Source organism: Rissa tridactyla, chromosome 5, assembly GCF_028500815.1.
Source record: "Rissa tridactyla isolate bRisTri1 chromosome 5, bRisTri1.patW.cur.20221130, whole genome shotgun sequence".
Lineage (NCBI taxonomy): Eukaryota > Metazoa > Chordata > Aves > Charadriiformes > Laridae > Rissa > Rissa tridactyla.
Window position 1 is genome coordinate 35,066,841 of NC_071470.1, and position 19,188 is coordinate 35,086,028.

Consider the following 19,188-nt stretch of genomic DNA (forward strand, 5'->3'; position numbering starts at 1 on the left):
AATCAGAGGGGATCTAGTGGGCCGTATGCAAATGAAGCGGGGCGGCCCCCGTGGCGCATGCGCGGGAGCGGAGTCCCGGGGCACCCCCCCGTGGGCGGGCAGCCGTTTTCCCCGGTCATCGGTGGTCCTGTAGCGGGGAGGGGTGAAGTGGGTTTGGGTTGTTGTGTCCCTTGCAGGGAGGACACGGTAGTCTGAGGCTGCTCCCGACAGTGCTCTGCAAGGCGGGGCACGGCGCCGCCCCGCCCCCGGCGCAGCGTGACCTTCGCCGGCCGCCGTAGCCGTGAGGCGCTGGGACATGGCGGCGGCGGCTCGTGGGGCCGTGGCGGGTCTGTGGCGCGCGGCCGCTGAGGGGAGGTGGGCGGCCATGTTGGGCGGGGGGCGAGGGGGCCGCCTGTGAAATGGCGGCGCGGGGCGGTATATGGCGGGGCGTCTCCTGAGGGTCTGGCTCTCCGCAGGGTTCCTGGGGCGCTGGGCTTGCTGGGCCGCCCGCTGCCCCGGCGCGGGGCGGGCTCTTTCCGGCCTCTCCGCCCGGCACGTTAGGGAGGTGCGGGCATCGGCTCCGGCCCCGCTGTGGAGATCGCGGCTGCTCTGGGGGAACCAGCCCGGGGCAGGCAGCTCCTCGGTCCTCAGCAGGTACAGTGTGCGCGGGTCTGTCCGGAAAGAAAGCTTGAAAGGAGGTTTGTACGAACCTCTCTGCCTGAGAAATTTCTTGGGCTGCTCCTTACTCTAACAAACGGGTCTCTGTTTTAGCCCTAAGTCCCCCAATTCTGTTTAAGCATAATGCTTGAAGCACGATGTAAAGCAGAATATACTTTGCAGGTGTAGGCATTACAGAGAGGCTTGTTATGGTCAGCACTGTCTTGATTACGTTAATGTTCTAAAAGTAATTTCTGAATGCCAGTGACAGATGAGCGTTTGTTCTTAGCGTTTAACCGCTTTTAGTAGATGAAAAAGCTGTTCTGTATGGAACAATAACTCCCAGATAAATGTCAGTGAGAGTTCAGCAGCACAGTTAGTGTTCATACATGCACACTCATTAAATAGTGTGCTGTAATGTTTTGAGTTTTTCCTAATCTTCTTCAGACAACTCACAGCCAATTCTGATTTCTCATTATGTGGAAAATCCAGTGATTACTTTTAGAAAAAGATGTTTCATTCCTCTTCTATTTTTTTCCCTTGTTTTGGGGATGTTTTGTTGTTGTTGTTTTTTTTTAGTGTCACATCTCTGCTTCCAAGCCTACTTCAGCAACCAGCGAGAACACTCACTTACTATAGCTTACGGAATGGAAAGAGGAAAACGGTGAAAGCTGTAATTGATAGGTTTCTCAGGCTGCACAATGGCCTTTGGGTTAGGAGAAAGGTAAGACCTTTTTGGTAATGAAAGCTTGTTCTGTACAGTCAGTGGGCTAAGTGTTTTCCTTCCGTTAGAGGGCAGCAGCTAGTGTGGAAGTTAAAGGAAAAAAAAAAAAAAGCTCTGTAGAGAGACTCCAATCTTCCTGAAAGTGGGGGATTCTCCCTGGTTTGCTTATCAGTATTGCTACATATGTGTATTTGCAGCAACCCGCTTAAAAGTCTTTTGTGTCTTTTCTTCTGACAGGCTGGTTATAAGAAGAAGCTGTGGAAGAAGTCAGCTGCCCAGAGGAAGCGTTTGAGGGAGCTGGTGTTGTGCACTAGAACGCAATGTAAACTCCTTGACAAAATGACCACTTCTTTCTGGAAGAGAAGAAATTGGTATGTTGATGATCCCTACCAGAAGTATCACGATCGCACGAATCTTCGCGTGTAGAAATCTCAGTTTCATTTTGGCATCTCTTCAGAAAAGAGGTGGTGGTACGGTTTTAATTTTAGGACATAAATCTGTAATACCTGTTACTTTTCTAAATAAACATATGCATACCATCTGATCAGAATTATGGGTATCAATGCTACAAATAAAGGAATATTCAAGATTATTTTGAGCTGCAGTATGTATTTTACTTAACAGAGGACAAGCTGGTCACCTACATGTTCTGATGTCTGTTGTTTTCCCATGATTGTGTATAACGTATGTACATGGATGAATACAGTTTAAACATCACTAAAAGCGAATAATTCCACATATTTAATCTTAAAATTGTTAAAAGAAACATGTTTAAGTAACCCCAGGATATATTTTGCTGTATCCATACTTATTGGTAGCTCATTGAATGGAGTCTTCCTTTGGCAAGGGGAGAAGGGAGAGCAGGGCCTGTTTCAGTATTGTTGCCTGCCACGGTACCACATAAACTTGCCTTGTCTCCATGCTAGAAAGCACAAAAACCCCATGGTGTTTCATGGCTACATGCAGCTTTATAACTAATTTAAAATTGAGTTAGCCACCAAGTTCCATTACAAGACTCCCATTTTGTATCCTGTGTTGGTTACTGAGTAGTAGAGTATATTCTTTGGTCCTACACTGCATCCTCAAGCAGTCAGTTCTGGGTATTTTCTTGTTTATTCTTTCTTTAAGCCTAGTTATACCTCACGCTGCATATTTCCACTCACACATACATGTGGAACACACGCAAGGATTTATTACAGGGTCCTTTTGGAGTGCACAGTGCAAGCAGTCTCGGGTTTTGCTAAGGGGTAGATCAGAGGTGTTCTCCACAGAGCTGATACTCCAGCAAGTGTACGAAGGGGAATTGCTGCCAGCAGTAGCTTCGTAACATTCACTAATAATTAACCCATTATTAAGCAGAGAGTTATGAGCTCCAGAGCCACCTGTAGAGCAGGAGATGGTTTGCTGTACAATGAATTCACCGGTTACTCAGAGTGTTTAGTAGCTGTATTTTTTTTTTTCCAGTTCATAATACAGAAAGAAGTTCCGAAGGACATGCAGCACTTAGTGAATACATCTATATACAGTCAGCCAGAATTGAGATAAAAATAATACAGCGATCAAAGTAATTATTCTGGCCTGCCAGATACATGATGTTTTCTTTTTTTGTTTTCTTTTTTTTTTAAAGAAAAGTTTAAGACTTTATTCAAGATGTATATCAAGCAGTATAACAAAACCAGCAAAACATCAACCTTTGGAATACTGTTGTAATGGCCACCCTTGCGAGGCCTTAAGTGTACCATTTCATCACGGATCTTTTCTACCAACCACAGGAAAGAAATCACATGAAGTGCACAATTATGATCCTCAAATAGTTCGTCTAAACGCAAATCCCAACGTAGTGTTCTCTGCTATTTCAAATACGGTGCTAGATGCAAAATGAAACAAACAGCAAAAAGGAGACCGTGATTAAGGAGCATTCGGTCACAAGTACGAGGGTTTCATCACGACGTGAGAACACTTCAGGGAGCAGTCAGAGGCAGCGGGTTGTTTACGTGAGGCTAGGGAACATTGCATCTCTCCAAGCGGCGTTCTCCCTCTCGTTAGGGATAAATAACCACATTCTCTTTTCCTTCTGTGCTGGGTTTGCACTTGCACAATTTAAATTAGCGTGGGATTAATTCCAAGGGGATGGTGATACACATGAATTCCGTCTTGTCTATATTTGATGTGATCCTGATTCAGCAGTTGGCAACTGCTGTAACTGCGCTGACACTGGCCCCTACGACAGGAGAGGAGGCGTGGAGGACTGCACTGAGCTGCTCTGAGCTCATTCCCCTCATAATTGCAGTGAATTTATGGTAAATTTGTGAAGTAATTCACAGGCCCATTTTCCATGGACCATCTTCGGATGCAGTTTCCCTCAGCCTCAATATTGCAAAAATAATGCTCAAAACTGCACGTGCTGGCTAAAGGCTGTATTTCCTAGGGCTGGCCTGCTCTTTCAGGCTTACGCTCTCCAGGCCGTCTCTGAGAAGTCGGGAGGTGCCTGCTAGCCCTAGACAACTGACCATAGAGGCCAGCTGCCTGAAAGGCCCCAAAACCGGGCTTTTCTTACTTAAGCCACATCTGCTATTTTAAACCACTAGCTGAAAGATGCCTTGCGTTGAGGAGGAGCGACGTGCAAGCGGTGAGAGGGCTTACACCGGAGAACCGCTCCCCGTCAACACAAGAAGCCTCCGTCCATCCAGGCCACCTCCCTTTGCTCAAGCCCTGCAAACGCTCCTTTGCCAGGAGGGGTCGGCATCAGCGCAGGAAGGCAACAAAGTCGCTTGGTCGGGCTTGTTCCTTAGCCGAGGCTCGAGAGAAAAACTGGAACAAAAGCCTTGACGTGTCTAGTGTTCGTTTGAGTAGCCAGAGAGTGACATGGCAGACTTGGGGCAACACCTGTAAACAACCCGTGTGTGGAAGATGAGGAATCAAAAGCAAATGACCGTTCTCTTCTGCATACAGAACACTACGGCACCAAGTGTACGTGGTGAGGCATTCACATTTCTCGTCTATCTATACACAAATATACAGCTCGGTTGATAAATTAATACATTTTTGCCAGAGATATGAAAAGGTTTATTTTTCTCATTTATACAGTGAATGTTTTGAGAGATATAAGGCAACTCCCTTGTCAACAATTTCACCTCAGCACTTCAGAAATGCTAAACAGTCAAGTTTACAGTAAAACAGCAGATTAGACGCACATTTAATAATTTTAGTGAGAATCAATGTTAATACAGCGTGTCAGAGAATAGAATGTCAGCTGTTACGTAGCTCTATGTTGTTGGGGTTTTTGGCATAATTGAGTGCAAACTTGTCAGCTTTTTTATCTTATGGCAGCCCATTGCATAGCAGGGAAACGTAGCTTGCTTGCAACAGGATTTTATTTTCTGCTAACACTGCAGGCAGTTTTTCTATTTCTTTTTAATGTTTGCCAAAAGAAATCAAATCAACTCTAAAGCTGCTTAAAAATAAAACACACAAGCTTAGCTCCTCAAAGCTTTTGCTGAGTATTTTCCAAGGACTGACTCTTCTGTAACTGCTATTTAGACAGGTTTGTTGGGGTTTTTTTTCAATTTACTTTCTGAAGATTTTTTTCCTTCTTACCCATTGCAAAATATGATTGAATATTAGCACATGTAAAGGAAATAAAATTCTCAGGTGATGAAGCCAAATATTGTGGCAGACACAGGAAATACCTGCTTCCTAGCCAGGTCAGATAAACATTTGTGCGTGCGCATAATTTATTTCTCTCTTCCCCACATACGTAGGAAGCTCTGGGGGAAACCTCAGGGATCCATCAGACAGGGACAGCTGGGGTATCGGTGCATACCCGGCAGAGAAAAGGTTTCAAAGGCCACTTCAGATTTATCTCTGAGCCTGATACGCTCCAGCCGGCTGTTGGCATCCGGGGCTGCTGCACCTGAACTAGATTAACAATACTGTTCATCATCAAGCCCGTGTACTGATCCATTAGTGGCGGCACGTTCTACGTAATGCTAAATGTTTTTCTAGTCTATGTGACAGGTCCAAGAGCAAACACAAAGGGACACGTAGTTAACTTATGTGTGAATCTCACATGCTCAACACTTACAAGAGACACCAACTCGAAGCACAAATACACAAACCCTACCATGTCTTCCTCTTCTTTTATATTTCTCATTTATATATGGATACAAACACACCACTCCATCTGGTTCTTGTGGTTCTAACCAAACTCCATGCTACAGGCGAAACTCCAGGCTTCAAAAAGCAGCTCAGACCCAGCGCCCTGCCCTGCTCGTGCAAGTAGAACAGCAGCACCTCTCCAGGAGAGCAGAGCGCTGGGACTGACGCTGCTGCAGGCAGGGGAGAAAGCTGCGTTTTCCCCTGGAAGTGCATCACTAAAGCGATTCTAACTTCTGTTGCTGCAGCTGGGACAAGCCTGGCTTGCTCACATTTTAAAACTGGCAGTAGAACATTTGCCACAAGCGATGCGATCTAGCTCTTCTAGCCGCCATCATTTTCCACACAATACTCTCCTGGCTCAGGCTGATCAAAATTAAGACTCCTCCTTCATTACATCATTGAAACCATTTATTTTCTCTTGCACATCTCTTCCTCGTCCTCTGTAAGTGGTTCTGTCTCTATGGTTTTTAGCACAATGGTTTTCTCAGAATACATGTGATGTACTTGCAGAAAGAGAAACAGAGTTGCAGCTCAGCTTTCACTAATGAATCTTAGACATTTTGTACAGTCAAAGTACATTGGCATTTGTTATATCATTCACAGTCTTGAGGAGGAAGGGAGGAAAGAGAAATCCATGGCTTCTGCAAATCCACTTCATTAATGATAAAGCCATAAATAAAACCACTGTCAATGTATCATCATGAGTAACTGATTATTTTTGTTTCCGTTGTGCATTCACAGAGCTAGAGCTATGCAGACACAAATGAGAATTGTAAATGTACAACCTCACAGGATTAGCGAGAGTGGGTGCACACTCTGCAAACGAAACAAGGACTCTTAACCTGCAGGTGTCTGCTGGACTGTCCTACCCACATCACGGACAAACGCGAGAAGCGTGTAACAGAAGGATACAGAGAGAGGAGAGAGAAAGGCCGTGTCTACAACGCTGTACATCAAAGCACATCCATCCCACTGCTGTTTCCTACATTATCAACGAGTAGCTCTTTAAGGCAGAAGAGAGACATTCTGTGGATCTTGGTGCTATTGGCTCATTGCACTCACATTGTTTCAGTGGCAGAGGACGAGGTACTTTTCTTCCTGAAGCGAGGTCTAAGGGTCCTAGGCGGTGCCTGCAGAAAAGCATGAGAAAACTTCAGTGGCATAACAGGAAAGGTTTTTTCTTTCCTTAAAACTCACCCATCTTTCTGGCACCTCTGTGGCAATGATCCTGTTCCAGGCACAAAGTAATGGAGAGGAAGATCTTAGCCCTGAAGATCGTTAATGAATGACCAGCTGAAGACTAACTCCTTTAAGAAACCTGTTGTGGTCCTTTACCCAGGTTACACCAACACCTTCCCACCTGGCGCTTGGTTAAAGCTCTTTTAAAAGATCAACCCTTCACTTGGGAGACAGGCCAGACACAATCTATTGAAATTATTTTAGAAGCCAACTATTGCCATTCTGCCTTGCAGTCAGCTGATGCAGAGAGCTTTAAAAAGGAGCCCTGAACGCCCAGGAGGAGCCAAACCAGCTCCATGAAACTGGTTTACTGTCATTAACCCCGTTCCCCAGCTGAGACAGAAATTAGTTAGACTAGCAAACAAACAAAAAACCCACCCCAATCTGCAGTGCGTACTTCTCTCAGAAGAGCTTTGGCACGGCATTGTGTCTTGCGAACTTCAGAAAAATAAATGGTTACCAGATGTTGTGGAGGAGCACAGATTCTCAGTGCAGAGGCCTGTCATAGCATCATGTATGCTGTGCAAGTAGCACTGCAAGGCCTGGGAAGCTCTTCTACCCATTTACCTAAATATCCAAAGCTTTATTTTCTTTAACAGAATCAACCTATTTACCTGTAAGACTATGACAGGGTCTTACCATTCATAAATGAGGACTTTGTCATTTCTATTTTATAGGACTTTCCAACCCAAGATCATCTTGTATTTCCACATTCTTGTGATGCAGCAAGGTATAAACGTTCATATAGATAAGGAACTGCAGTGCAGTGAGGTTTTGTTTAGACTCCATCTAAAATCTCCATCTCTTCCAGCTTGCCCATAAACCAAGGTAGTTTTTCTCAGAGATGGGATTAATCCAACACCCCACCCCATCTTCCAAGCCTGAAATTTTACCCCAAGTCCCCACAGTGAGTCCCTAAAAGCACAACACAGCTGGATGGGACAGCTGTGTCCAGAAAGGCACATCTGGAGTAGAAAAGCTGAGGAAGAAAGCTGCTGTGTATGGCAAGCAGGGATCCCACACCACCCCAGACTCCATAGCTGCTGTCTCTGAGTCACTATCTGTAAAGGAGGAGATTAGGGACACAGGCTGACAACTACAGCAGTATCTGCTGCAGCTTGGGAGAAGGCTGCTCCTTGGGAGCCAGCCAGCTTTTAAAGCAAAGCAGCCATTAACTGCACAGTAAAGACTCTTAAATCAGGAATGAATAGCTCTGCCTCCTCCAGGAGGCCACTTGGCGGCTCTGAGAGTAGCTACAGAGGCTGTACCTTTCCACAGTAAGACCAGAGCAGCCCAGCTTTTGGTGAGATTCCCCCCAGAGGTAGGATGAGCCACCACAAGGTCACACAACTGCTTACCAAACCACACTGCTCCAGTTCCCTCACTCTGAGCCAAGGCGATGGGGGAACAAACCCAGCTTCCCCATGGTGGAGATCTCCCAGCTCGGATCTGAGACCAGCTGGCTGTGGCTCCATCCTCCCCGCCCAGATCTGGAAGGAGCCTGTCTACAGCATCTCCCATGGAGGTTTTATTTCCTCCGCATCAAAATGTTGCTAAAATTGCTTTTGTCAAACCACAGAATGAGATCTGCATCTCCTTTAGCTCTTTTGTTTCCATGAAGCAACTTAAAGCATATTTGTTAATACAGTGCCTGATTCAAAAACCTGTCAAAGTCATGAAGGAAGAACTCCTGCTGGTTTCAGCGGGGTTTGGCTAGGTGTGAACTCAAGCGACAGGGACTGGGTTCTGAACTGCGAGCGTTCTGCCTGTGGGTGCTGGCTGTTCTCACCGTTAACTATCCAGCCTTGAGGGGAAGAATATATTTTACTCTACAGACACGAAAAATCAACTATCAATTGATATCCAAATCCTCTCACCCAAATATCTCCACATTAGCACATGGTTTAGAGCAAGATCCAAATTTTGCAATTCAGATCCGACTCTGAAGCTTCATATAACTATTACCTCCACTGGCACTAATTCAGACTTCTTTCAGGAAATCCACACATGCAGAAAAGTGAGTGAACCCATGGCAAGACCCACCCCTGAAAGACCAGAAATGTATTGTTTGGACTCAGTGTTTTTAGACCAGAGAGAAACGTGCATTCAAGGAATGTCACAGGAGGAGCCTTGACAATATTGAAGTACCTCAAGGGGTTGATCCTTCTTTTTGGGCCTTTTGTTCATGGATGTACAATCCAATGAATCGTTCTCTTCATCATCTGAGAACACAGAGCCTTTTGTTCCACAGTTTGTCTCAGGTGGCTTTTCATACTTATTGTCCGCACCTATTTAACATGGCCATTTACAGTCTAAACGTGAAGACAAAGGATGAGGAAATCAGCGACAGTTTGATTCACACACCCCCTCACTGCAAAGCCATGCATCTTCCAGGGATTAATAGACAGAAGGTTCACACATCACACTCTAGTAATAGCAGCTGTGGGGTTAGAAATCAAAAGGCCCTTGTTTATGAAGCCATTATAAGGTCTATTTGTATTATTTTACATCGAATTGAGACTAAATTCACAGCTTCTGATGTTCTGGAGGTTGACTCTAGAAAGAGATTTTTTTGTTTGGTTCAGGGATAAAGAAAATAGCTGATTTCTTGAATTGCTGATTCCACCCATAGTTCCCGAATCTACTGCTTCCAGAAGCCCTACGACAACAGACCACTAATGCCTGCTCGGTGGTTCTTATTCTTGTAACTTATGGCAAGATCTTTGTGGGACTGGTCATGTTGCACAACCCAGTCCATTTGCTGTCTTAAATCCAGACAGGGGAGCAAGATGGTATTTTTAATGGACAGTTCAAAGCAAGAAGTACAGAAGAGGACATCCAGCATGACCAAGCTTTCTGCATCTCCACAGTTAGTTTCTTATCAGCAGGGCTGGAGCTTTCTTTGTGTGACTGATAGGCTTTTTTTCATTCTGAAACATGTCAGGAGTGGAAGTGTTTGCTGTTGAGATGGCGTTGACCACACTTATTGACTCTATACTTAGACTCTTGTATAAACATACATAGAAATAATGCTCTGTGCTTCTTGTCTCAGCCTGACTGTAAGTCTCTGCTGGACCAAAGACTAAAACCCAAAGACTAAAAGAGGATTCTTAAAAGTCTAGTGCTTACTAATCTATTTAGATCTGTAAAGCACAGAAGAACTGAATTCTCCAACAGCTCTTATAGTTGGGTAACAGAGAGACAATGGGGAAGCAATTTGACCACAGCAACACCACAAATCACATGCAGGTCACTGGAGCTCCCTCCTGTGCCAAATTCAAGTCAGCAGCTAGACACTTTCAGTCCCCGCATTCAGCCCACAGGATGCGGCTGCTGCTCAAGAGAGCGGTGCACACCACCTCTGGCCACTGACCCTGTGTTTCTACCCCTTTATCACCATTGGCATAGGCAGGCTGGAAGACGCCATCGCAGGTTTCCAGGAAGAGCTGGAAGCTGACTTTTTTCCCAGTTGTACTGAAAATGCTGATAGTTGCATTGAAGAGAGTCCTGGGATAATGCTGAATTGGTTTTTTTTTCTATACACGACTGTAGTGTTAAGACTACACTGTGCAGAGAATTAAATGTTCTCTAGACCACATGCCAAATCGGTACAGGAACGTTTTATTTTAATTACTATTTTTTTCTTCCACTTGGGAAGTGAGCTATCCATGAGGAGCTTAGCTTAGGTCATCTTGGATGCAGGAGCTGGTCCTTGCCAACTCTCTAATCCAACAAAACATGGAGTCAAGTTTGTTTTAAGTGCTGTTTGTTCAGCAAAGCCTGAACCAAGCATATCCAAATTTGCAGTCTGGAGGCCAAGTACTGCCCCAACACCAATTCATCTCACTGTTCCCACCTGCCCTCTTCCCCAGAGGTCCCGCTGATGTGGACTGCAGGGTAGACTTTAGGCAGTTTATTTCCAGATAGTCAAAGTGGGTCAGGACTTCTTTAAGCTGCCTCACTGAGCTTTGCACAGTGGCCCAACACCACACACCCAGCCATGTGCTGCTGCAAGGAGACAACAGCTTTCCCCAGAAAGAGGAGGACTTCAAAGGTGACAGGACGGAGGGATGTTGGAGAACCAGAACTAGAGCATTCAGTGACCAGAGTGCGGAGACACTGGCTGCTGAAACTGAGAGCATATATGATCAGGCAAATCTGTCCTGCTCCCTTTCTCTTACAGCCAGACATGCCGCTGCAAAAGGAGACAGAAGGAACTGTCAGCCCTGATAATGCTACCGTGAATCCCATGTTTTTCCAGCGTACGTTGCTTTCTCCATTATTATTCTCTCTCTTGAATTGGGTGCTGGGTGAAAAAGACATCCAGGCAGCTCTGCCCTGCATGTTGCCTGGCTCCATGACAGGCATAGAACAGGCACGGCCTCCATCAGGCTCGTCTGCTCTCCCCATCAGCCTGAGCATCACATCCATGTCCTGGAGCTGCTTCCGTGAAGATCAAGAGGAGACCTTGGCACATACTGCTTTCACCTCTGCACCAGAGAGGTCTGTAAAGTCTACCGGAAGTTTGGCTGAGGTCTTCTTCTCCCCTGGTTCATCTCATTGTGAACAAGGCACTGAAAACCAGCCAAATGGGAACCAGTTTTGCTTCAGCCTCCCTGAAATGGAAAAGGGAAGAAGTGGGTCTATCCCAGGCCTTTCCACTGCGTTTCTGACCATTGACAAGAGCAGATCTTGAATACACAAGGCCCTTTTTTAAAAAGCCAGAGTGAGAAGGGATTCCCTGCTCACCTTGCCTCAAGAAGGACATCTATATTGTAGGCAATCCCAACTTTGTATTGATCTAGGGTGCTAGGCTTTGTCCCATGGTTGTGGAAGCTGTTGTGGGACTGGAGGCAACTCATCTCTGAAGGGCTGCTGCTGTATGAGTGCCAAGTCTGAAGATGATTTTTTGTGAATAGAGCGATGACAGGATAAAAACCTAATTTTCCTACACCAAGAGAGTCCTCTGCAGGAGAAAATGTAATGCAGGGGATTAGCTAGAATAATAAGCACACACATGATGAATTAGCAAGAAAGGAGATGGAGGCTTAAAGTGAATGGATGGGTTCTGGAATACTAAGGTTTGTTTCTGAGAAGGTTAAGACTGTGGAGCAAAATGTTGTCAGGGTTGGCACAAGCTTCTAAAGGACAGCATTTGGCCTCGGGTGATCTCCTGTGTGTTTCTAAGAGCTGTCATTAGGATCTGAGGCTGTGGAGCCTCAGGCCACTATCAGATGTCCCCGAAGTGGCAGAGCCAGCAGTACAGTGCTGCTCCCGAGAAACAGCTGACAGCCCCAGGGACTGTGTCACAGGCAGGAGGTGGCTGTGTAAAAGCACAGACCATATGCCAGGCGTCTCTCCTGGGTCTCTTGTCTTCGGGAGACTCTCACTCCCCATCTCAGAGCGGGCTGCGTTTTGGGTGTCTCCAACTGTTACACTTATGGCTCCACACCTTTGTGTGGAGGGGCAGAATTGCTGCAGAAACAGGAAGTCGGCTGATGTGCCAGGGCTAAAGCTGCTGGCTGCCTCTTGCAAATGTCTTTTCAGTACCCAGACCAGATTACGGTCCTCTCTTCACTAAGGCAAGACACAACCTGATTGTAAACAGTCTAAAGGGACCCCATAATTCCAGTTCCTATCATCCTATCTTAATTCCTTCAAAGGGAACCAATATAACTAACAGATTGTGTAAGAAGCACTGAAGGTAGGCATACTCCAAGTTAAAGTAGACAACTGAGGGCTCTGCAGAGTTGGGATCTAAGTTATTAAATGCACCACAGGGAACAACCCAGCATGGACAAGGGAATGAAGGGCCAGACTGTTGTTACCTTTAATCTCTGTGATTCTACAAGGGCCAAAAAAATCTCACTTGCGAAACTCTTTCTACAGCAACAAATGAGACCGAGTAGCATGCTGGTTTTTTCAGCAATTGCTTTGACTCAGGCTCTGATCTACACTGCTGTGTAAATCTGGAGTAACTCTTTATGGATTTCCATGAGTACAACAGAGGTTAGGACCTGGCCCACTCTAATTAGAGATGAGAAAATTACTTTGATCTAAATCCTCTGAAGAATTTGGACACTTAAATACAGTTACAGTGGGAATCAGGCACCCCAATACCTTTGAGAGAAGCTGGAACCCCCCCATTATTTTGCTGGACACAATACTTCTTCCTCACATCACTATAATTCCTCGGGAGCAATGGGGAAAACCACAGTCACAGACTACACGAGCCAGGAGCAAGGTATTGTATTATTGTAATGGGAGATAAAGTCACTCCAAAGCTAAGCCTTTCCAGGGAATAATTCATATAAAGAGGTTTGCACACCACTTAATAAGAGCAAGAGAACAGATATTTATTTTATGACGGCGATCAGCTTCTTTTCCCTGCAACAAAGATAAATTTGCCATCATTTCCAAAAGACATCAACCCAAGTCATGTACCTCCCCAAAAGTTTTCATTGCCAAATTAAGAAGTTAGGAGCAGCCAACTCCACCAGCGCACACCGCCCAGGAGCCACAAAACAGAGGCAGACATCCTTTCCAAAGCTGAAGTCAAGTGCAACCAAAGCAAACAAGTCTAATCACATCAACAAAGTGATCCGTTAATGAAAACACATCCCACAAATGATTAAGTTGTTAAGTGCTAGTCTATTACAAACACCTCAGAAGAAAACTCATGCAATCGGTAACACTTACATCAGAGTCCCATAATATTTACATAGAGAAAAGGAAAGAATAAACTGTTAGGGGAAAACATTTGGGTGTAGCGGGGAAAGGAACATTGTTTCAGAGCACAAAAATCTTCACCTTTGCTTTCATATTATCTGTAGTTCAACTGGAGTTTACTAAACAAGAATGTTTTAACTTTCTATTGGTAAAATGCAAATGTACTTAAAGGACCTATTGATTTTCTATGAAAATTTTTCCTTCCCTGAAATAACCAAAATAAGTATGGAAGTATTTTTAAATACTCGGAGAAAATCACAAATTGCCAATCAGACGTACTGTTGCAAAGTGATGTAAATAATCCCTGTAAAAATTTGATTCAACATTTAGTGAAGGGAAGTTTTAAGGAACAAAATGCCTAGAGCAACAGAAAGTTGTCCTTTGTTCTTTAAGTTCAATGAGAGAAAGGTTAAAAAAAACCTCCCCAGCACAAGAGCTGGAAGCAAAACTGGCTAAGGACAAGAATGAAACCACCTACACCATTTAAATGAATTAGCTCAGAGATGTATGAACAGCCCCTTGACGCAAAGTCAATTAGTTTTTTTAAGAGTACTTTCCACAGTAATAATCTCATGTGCAATTTGTAGCATACCACAAAGAAGGGGTTGGATACATCTAATATACCAATAAAGTCATTTGTTTAAAATGCAATTAAGTGAATATCCCATTGAGGTCCTTGCTGTGCTGTACTGCTGGTTGTGTGTGATCTGCCACCTTGTCTTCAGGGTGACAATCACATGTAGGAAGCCATCCAACATTATTTTATTGGAAAAACTCCAGGGGCTGCCCTTATGCTGCAACACCTTGTGGATGGTTGACTGACTGAACAGTCACTGCCGAGCTGTAGTTTTTAAGGCATACATTACTGTATCGGTCAACACTACGGAGCACAACTCTATAGTGCACACTCCAAAAACATCCCCATTCATCACTAATGTCCTTGCACATTTCTTACACTGCCTAAGGCTCCTGACCAGCATTTTAGTATTAAATACCCCCTCAAATACATGCAGCCACAACAGTTCTCCTGATATACAGCTGATTCTTCAATATCAGCTATAGATGTATTTATTCTCTGCAAGGATTAAAATTGTTCCTCCCTCTCAACCATGCCACAGGTCTTTGCAACAGCACCTAAGAGACGTTAGTTGAGAGAATACCACTGAACATAATATTTGTTACTTCTTAAATGCCAGTTCCAAGCAAGCTGGTTTAATACTGACCAGCGTTTAAGCATTTACAATGCACTGCCAAAAGACAGACAGACATTCCTGGAGATTTTCACTCTGTCATTCCTGAAGGGGAAAACGAGATCTTACGTAAATGTACCCTTGTTCTTTGATGGTGCAGCCTGACTTTCCACAGGCCGTGAACACAGAAGAGATAAATCAGAAACTTGTGTAAAGACCTGGAAGGATTTTTGACAGCAAAGGCCTGCCACGGAACAAGAGCAAAGTGAGCTGACACAGAAGCTGTCAAGAAGACAGGCTAGAGTGTATATAGTGGAACACACTTGTATTTAGTGAAGCTGCCCAGAGCAAAGGAGGATGAATGTCCTGAATTGTGTCAATGCCTCATCATGTGCAGACCAGGAGGCCGGCTGGAGTGAGGCAACTGGGCAGGAAAGAGCTCTGCTGTGAAGCAAACAGCTTCAGTGGCAGAGGAGCCCATCACTGCTGACAGTGATGGATCAGGTCCCGTACAGGGGGAGCTCATGCTGCACTCAGCCTGGCCTTCAGTCTCTGCATAAATGCACACTCCCATGGCACTTGTGAGCCATATCCTCACAAAACCACCATGTTTTGGCCCAAACAATTTTTACCTTGTGCAGTGCTTCTCTTGGGATATGATCTAGGGAGCAGGATGGGAAGATTTTTGCTCCCACCAGGCTATGCTCGCCCAAGAGCTTGAGAGGTTTCTATGAAACAGCCAGTGAAAGAAACAATAGAGTTTTACCCACAAGAGCATTAAGGCAACTGCTCCTGCCAAAAAGGCTGTATCATGGCTCTAAACCAGCCTTTAATACTCCTGTTTGAGGTAAGGCTTGACTACCCGCCCATTTTATAAACGCTTTGGAAATGCATACTGCTAACGACTGAAACTGGCTACACAGAAGTTTGTGCCAAGGAAAGATGAGTCCCAATAGTTTAGGACAACTTAGTCCTATCTAACCAAACAGCATCTTTCTTCCCCCTGCTTTTTGTGACACTGAGAAAACGTGTTCACATTACGTAGTCAGCTCCCAAAGCTGCACTTACAAAGGAGCATTTTAAACAGCAGACTGTTGTCTGAGAGTGCATTAATGCATCTATTGCCTTGGAGACAGAGAAAGGGCAGCCTGCGGAGACAGAATGAACCCTCTATGAGATAGAGCCACAGCATATCCCTATTGACATGGTCCAAGGGACTGGATTATGTCGGGGGAGGAGGGGGGGGGATAGTAAAACAAGCCAATCTGAAAGATAGGGCTCACAATTTAAACCAGATCAACATGACTTTGGGCCCAATTTGTAAACATATTGGACTGATTACAGCTTTAGCATCATTGAATGACTTTCCTAAGATTAACTCATGACTATTAAGCACTTAAGGAGTCAGTGATTCTTTTTATAAATAACACTTTGAAGTCAAATCCTTAAAATTGGTTTAGGCTAAAATTAGAAGGGTGCTAATAAATTAGACTGTGAATACAAGTGTTTCATGATTGCTTAAACAGATACTGCCTTAAACAGGCTTCATTGTCCTGCAGTGGCACGCTCACCCCAAACGTGCTAGTGCAGAGAACCAGAAAAGGACAACGGGGAGGGTGACAAACCAAATACGAGGGTTGGTTTGCCACCTACGCAGTGTGCAAGGAGAATGTGTCAGGCTGGGATCCCCAGCCTCCAAGCACTAATGCTGCACAGGGCTGCATGGCACACCAGGTGCAAGGCAGAGGGAACACACACCCTGGTACTCTGGATGCGACACAGCCAGCAGCACGGTGGCAGCACTGTGATCCTTCAGTCCCTCTGCTGCCGTCTCCGGGTTGACTGCAGTGTGCAAAATAAACAAAAAGCACATGAGATGAGGAATAAAGGCGTTATGAAAGTATTTTGCTTCCACCAACATGAGACGCTGCCAGTCTGGATTTCTTCTTTCTCCCTAGACAAGCTGCTTGGCAGCCCCATCCTCTGACATGCCCAAATCAGAGGCCGCCCCCTCCTTTCATCTGCCACTGGGACAAAACGCAGAAATCATACAGCTCAGCTCTTAGCAACCAAGCTGACTGGCGCAGCATTGAAAAGACCACCAGCAGCTAAACCGTTCACTACACTATTAAGTTTGTAAACAGAAGACACGCTGGGGACAGGGGGACATTTTTCAAAAACAGCTCTAACACAGACTAAAGCAGGGACAGTCTGTTCAACCCTGTTTCGTCGTACCAGGGCCTGCGACTGGGTTCTGTTATTTACCCTGCTCAGCCCAAACACAAATGTCCTCTCCACCAAAAGAGAAACACTTGCCAGTCCTTAGGGAACACAGCAAAACAGGGCTGGGACTGAGGGAGGTTTCCTCTTGCTGCGTTCCCAGTGGTCTTACACTAGCACTGGGGGATACGGGGTTGATAAGTTAAACTGGTGCAGCAAGGACAGTGGCACATCCTCTAGAACAGAAAGGACTGAGGTTTTTCTCCACGGAAACGCTCCCCAGCCTTGGGTAACACAGGTCAGTAAGGTGAGAAGCACCGCAATACTTGCCATCAGCACACACACAGCTCACAAACTCCCTTGCAGCCTGGCCTTCCCCTGGTTTGTTGCTCTGGTGTTAGGGAACCCAGTAAGTAAGAGCGGCAGGAGCAAGCCAGGCTGGGGAACACAGCCATGCCCAAAAGGGATGCATGGGTATTGGGGTGCAGGAAATCCAGCACTCACCTCTGAGGAGTCGGCATACCGAGCAACACGTGCACAATGAAAGAGGAGCTGAGCATTAGAAACTCGTCAGGCTAAACTACTATCTCTCAGAAAACACTTGGCATCATTTTGAGGTGGACTTCATGGCCCCCATGTGCATAGAGAGATGATCGTTTCTATTCACCAGCACGGAGCACAGACCCAGGGACGTGCCTCACCCCAGGCTGTGTGCCTAATGGGTGTTAAGGCCGGGATTACGTACAGCTCCCTGGCTCTGTTCTCAGATCAGTAAACAGAAATAACTCCTGACTAGAGGGACCCGGGAGTGTGGATAAGCAATGGGTAACACAGTGCAAAAAGCTGTATGATAATAAACACAGGGTGCAATACTGGGATTTGTATTGCTACATGCCTGGCTTTTTTTTTTTGGTAGATTTAGACTTCTACAAGCACTGGTGCAGCCATTCACGCAGCTTCTGAGGGAAAACTATCCACAGACCCCTTCTCTTCCTAAATGAGGAATGTGCTGAGGAGTCCTGCAGGAGTTATATTTTGTTGGTACTGCCATAAGAATGAAAGCAACCAAGGGAACTGCATTGCACCCTTCAGTGCAAATGCAGGTGATTCACAGCTGTTCATAAAAGTGTGACCTTAACAGCTTCATCTTGTGAATAGCTTGTGTCCCAGGAAACAGTCCAGAAATAATTTCCAGTTTGAGCCTTCTAATTTAATCCCCGCTGTGGCATCAATGACTCCAGAAAAAAAAAAAAAAAAAGCTTTTGATGAAAAAAAAAATGTTTGAGCTCTGTGTGATTTCTTTGGTCATAATGATCCTGTACTGTAGACACTGAAAGTTCTTCCATAGTTTCATAGTCATTTTAAACCAGCATAAACCAGTGCTGCTGCTGAAAACAGATGTCCCATTGCCCCTCGCACTCTGGCCTCCACCATCCTTGTCCCATTGCTGATGTCTATGAGCTTGAGGATCTGACCCAGGTCAAGAGCAACCTGGAAGCAAGGAACAGCATTTAACTTGAATCAGCTCCCTGGCTGGGGTCAGCATATATAAATAAGATTTAAACATGTCCAAGGGAAAGGATGGTATGGGGCAGAAGCAAGCAGTTGGGTCATACCCTTTCAACAGGAGTGCTGGCTCACATTGGCTGGATACTGCTGTTAAACTATGGCCTTTGTATAAAAGCGATGAGTCTCAGCCAACCCCAAGAGATCTGCTGCGGGTTTAGATCAGAAGGTAGCTGATCACAGTTTTATGACTGTTTATGACTGAGAGCTCATACAACATATACATATGGGTTGTTCTCACACATCTTTCTGGAGTTTTTCTGGTTGGTGGGGACTGAACTATCCAGACATACCCTGAATTCCCCCCTGATATTCCCCCTCATTTGTTCTGTCCTGCAAAGCCTTCAGTGCATAAGAGCAAAACCAAGAAACAGCCTTGACTCTCTCCTGTGCAGAGGAATGGAGAGTACCAGATAGCACACTCTGTATTTCTGCTTTGAAGTCATTTCAGCTGAGAATGATCTCTGCCTGGGGTAAGCTTAAGCAGAAAGGACACTCAGTCTGGCAATACAGAGGGTGGCTCCATAATATGTGATCCTCTGGCCCAGACAGTGTCAGCTCTGGACACTGATCGTCCCATGATGCAACACAAATCTCCTGCTGCTGAGGTATGTCCCATTGACTCACCCAAAAGCAAGGCTGGCCTCCAGTACCCAGCCCACATTGGAGGTTTCCACTGACATCAGCAACTGTGAGACGTGTTTACATCAGCTACGGGATTCAGCT

General features: G+C 45.4%; 2 protein-coding genes across 4 annotated transcripts in view; one reads left to right on the forward strand and one right to left on the reverse strand.

Moving 5' to 3' along the window:
- The first annotated feature begins 71 nt into the window (after positions 1 to 71).
- MRPL35 (mitochondrial ribosomal protein L35) lies at positions 72 to 1,952 on the forward strand. The gene is made up of 4 exons (XM_054202673.1): positions 72 to 326; positions 456 to 633; positions 1,216 to 1,360; positions 1,598 to 1,952. The coding sequence occupies exons 1-4, from the start codon at positions 296 to 298 to the stop codon at positions 1,784 to 1,786; spliced, it is 543 nt and encodes a 180-aa protein (XP_054058648.1). The 5' UTR covers positions 72 to 295; the 3' UTR covers positions 1,787 to 1,952.
- Positions 1,953 to 2,791: 839 nt separating this feature from the next.
- The window catches only part of REEP1 (receptor accessory protein 1), a 70,925-nt gene continuing 54,528 nt past the window's right edge, over positions 2,792 to 19,188 (reverse strand). For all 3 annotated transcript variants that reach the window (XM_054202671.1, XM_054202672.1, XM_054202670.1), the window contains 4 exons: positions 17,401 to 17,436; positions 16,435 to 16,518; positions 8,906 to 9,045; positions 2,792 to 6,648 (listed from right to left, as the gene is read on the reverse strand). In XM_054202671.1, the coding sequence (XP_054058646.1) occupies positions 6,577 to 6,648; positions 8,906 to 9,045; positions 16,435 to 16,518; positions 17,401 to 17,436 (332 nt within the window). In that variant the 3' untranslated portion in view covers positions 2,792 to 6,576. The remainder of the gene's footprint in view (positions 6,649 to 8,905; positions 9,046 to 16,434; positions 16,519 to 17,400; positions 17,437 to 19,188) is intronic.

Excerpts from the sequence above, each read along its gene's own strand:
- MRPL35 (XM_054202673.1), top strand. The coding sequence starts at position 296 with ATGGCGGCGGCGGCTCGTGGGGCCGTGGCGG. Across the intron at positions 327-455 it reads GGCTCGTGGGGCCGTGGCGG|GGTTCCTGGGGCGCTGGGCT; the intron begins GTCTGTGGCGCG and ends GGCTCTCCGCAG. Across the intron at positions 1,361-1,597 it reads GCCTTTGGGTTAGGAGAAAG|GCTGGTTATAAGAAGAAGCT; the intron begins GTAAGACCTTTT and ends TTCTTCTGACAG.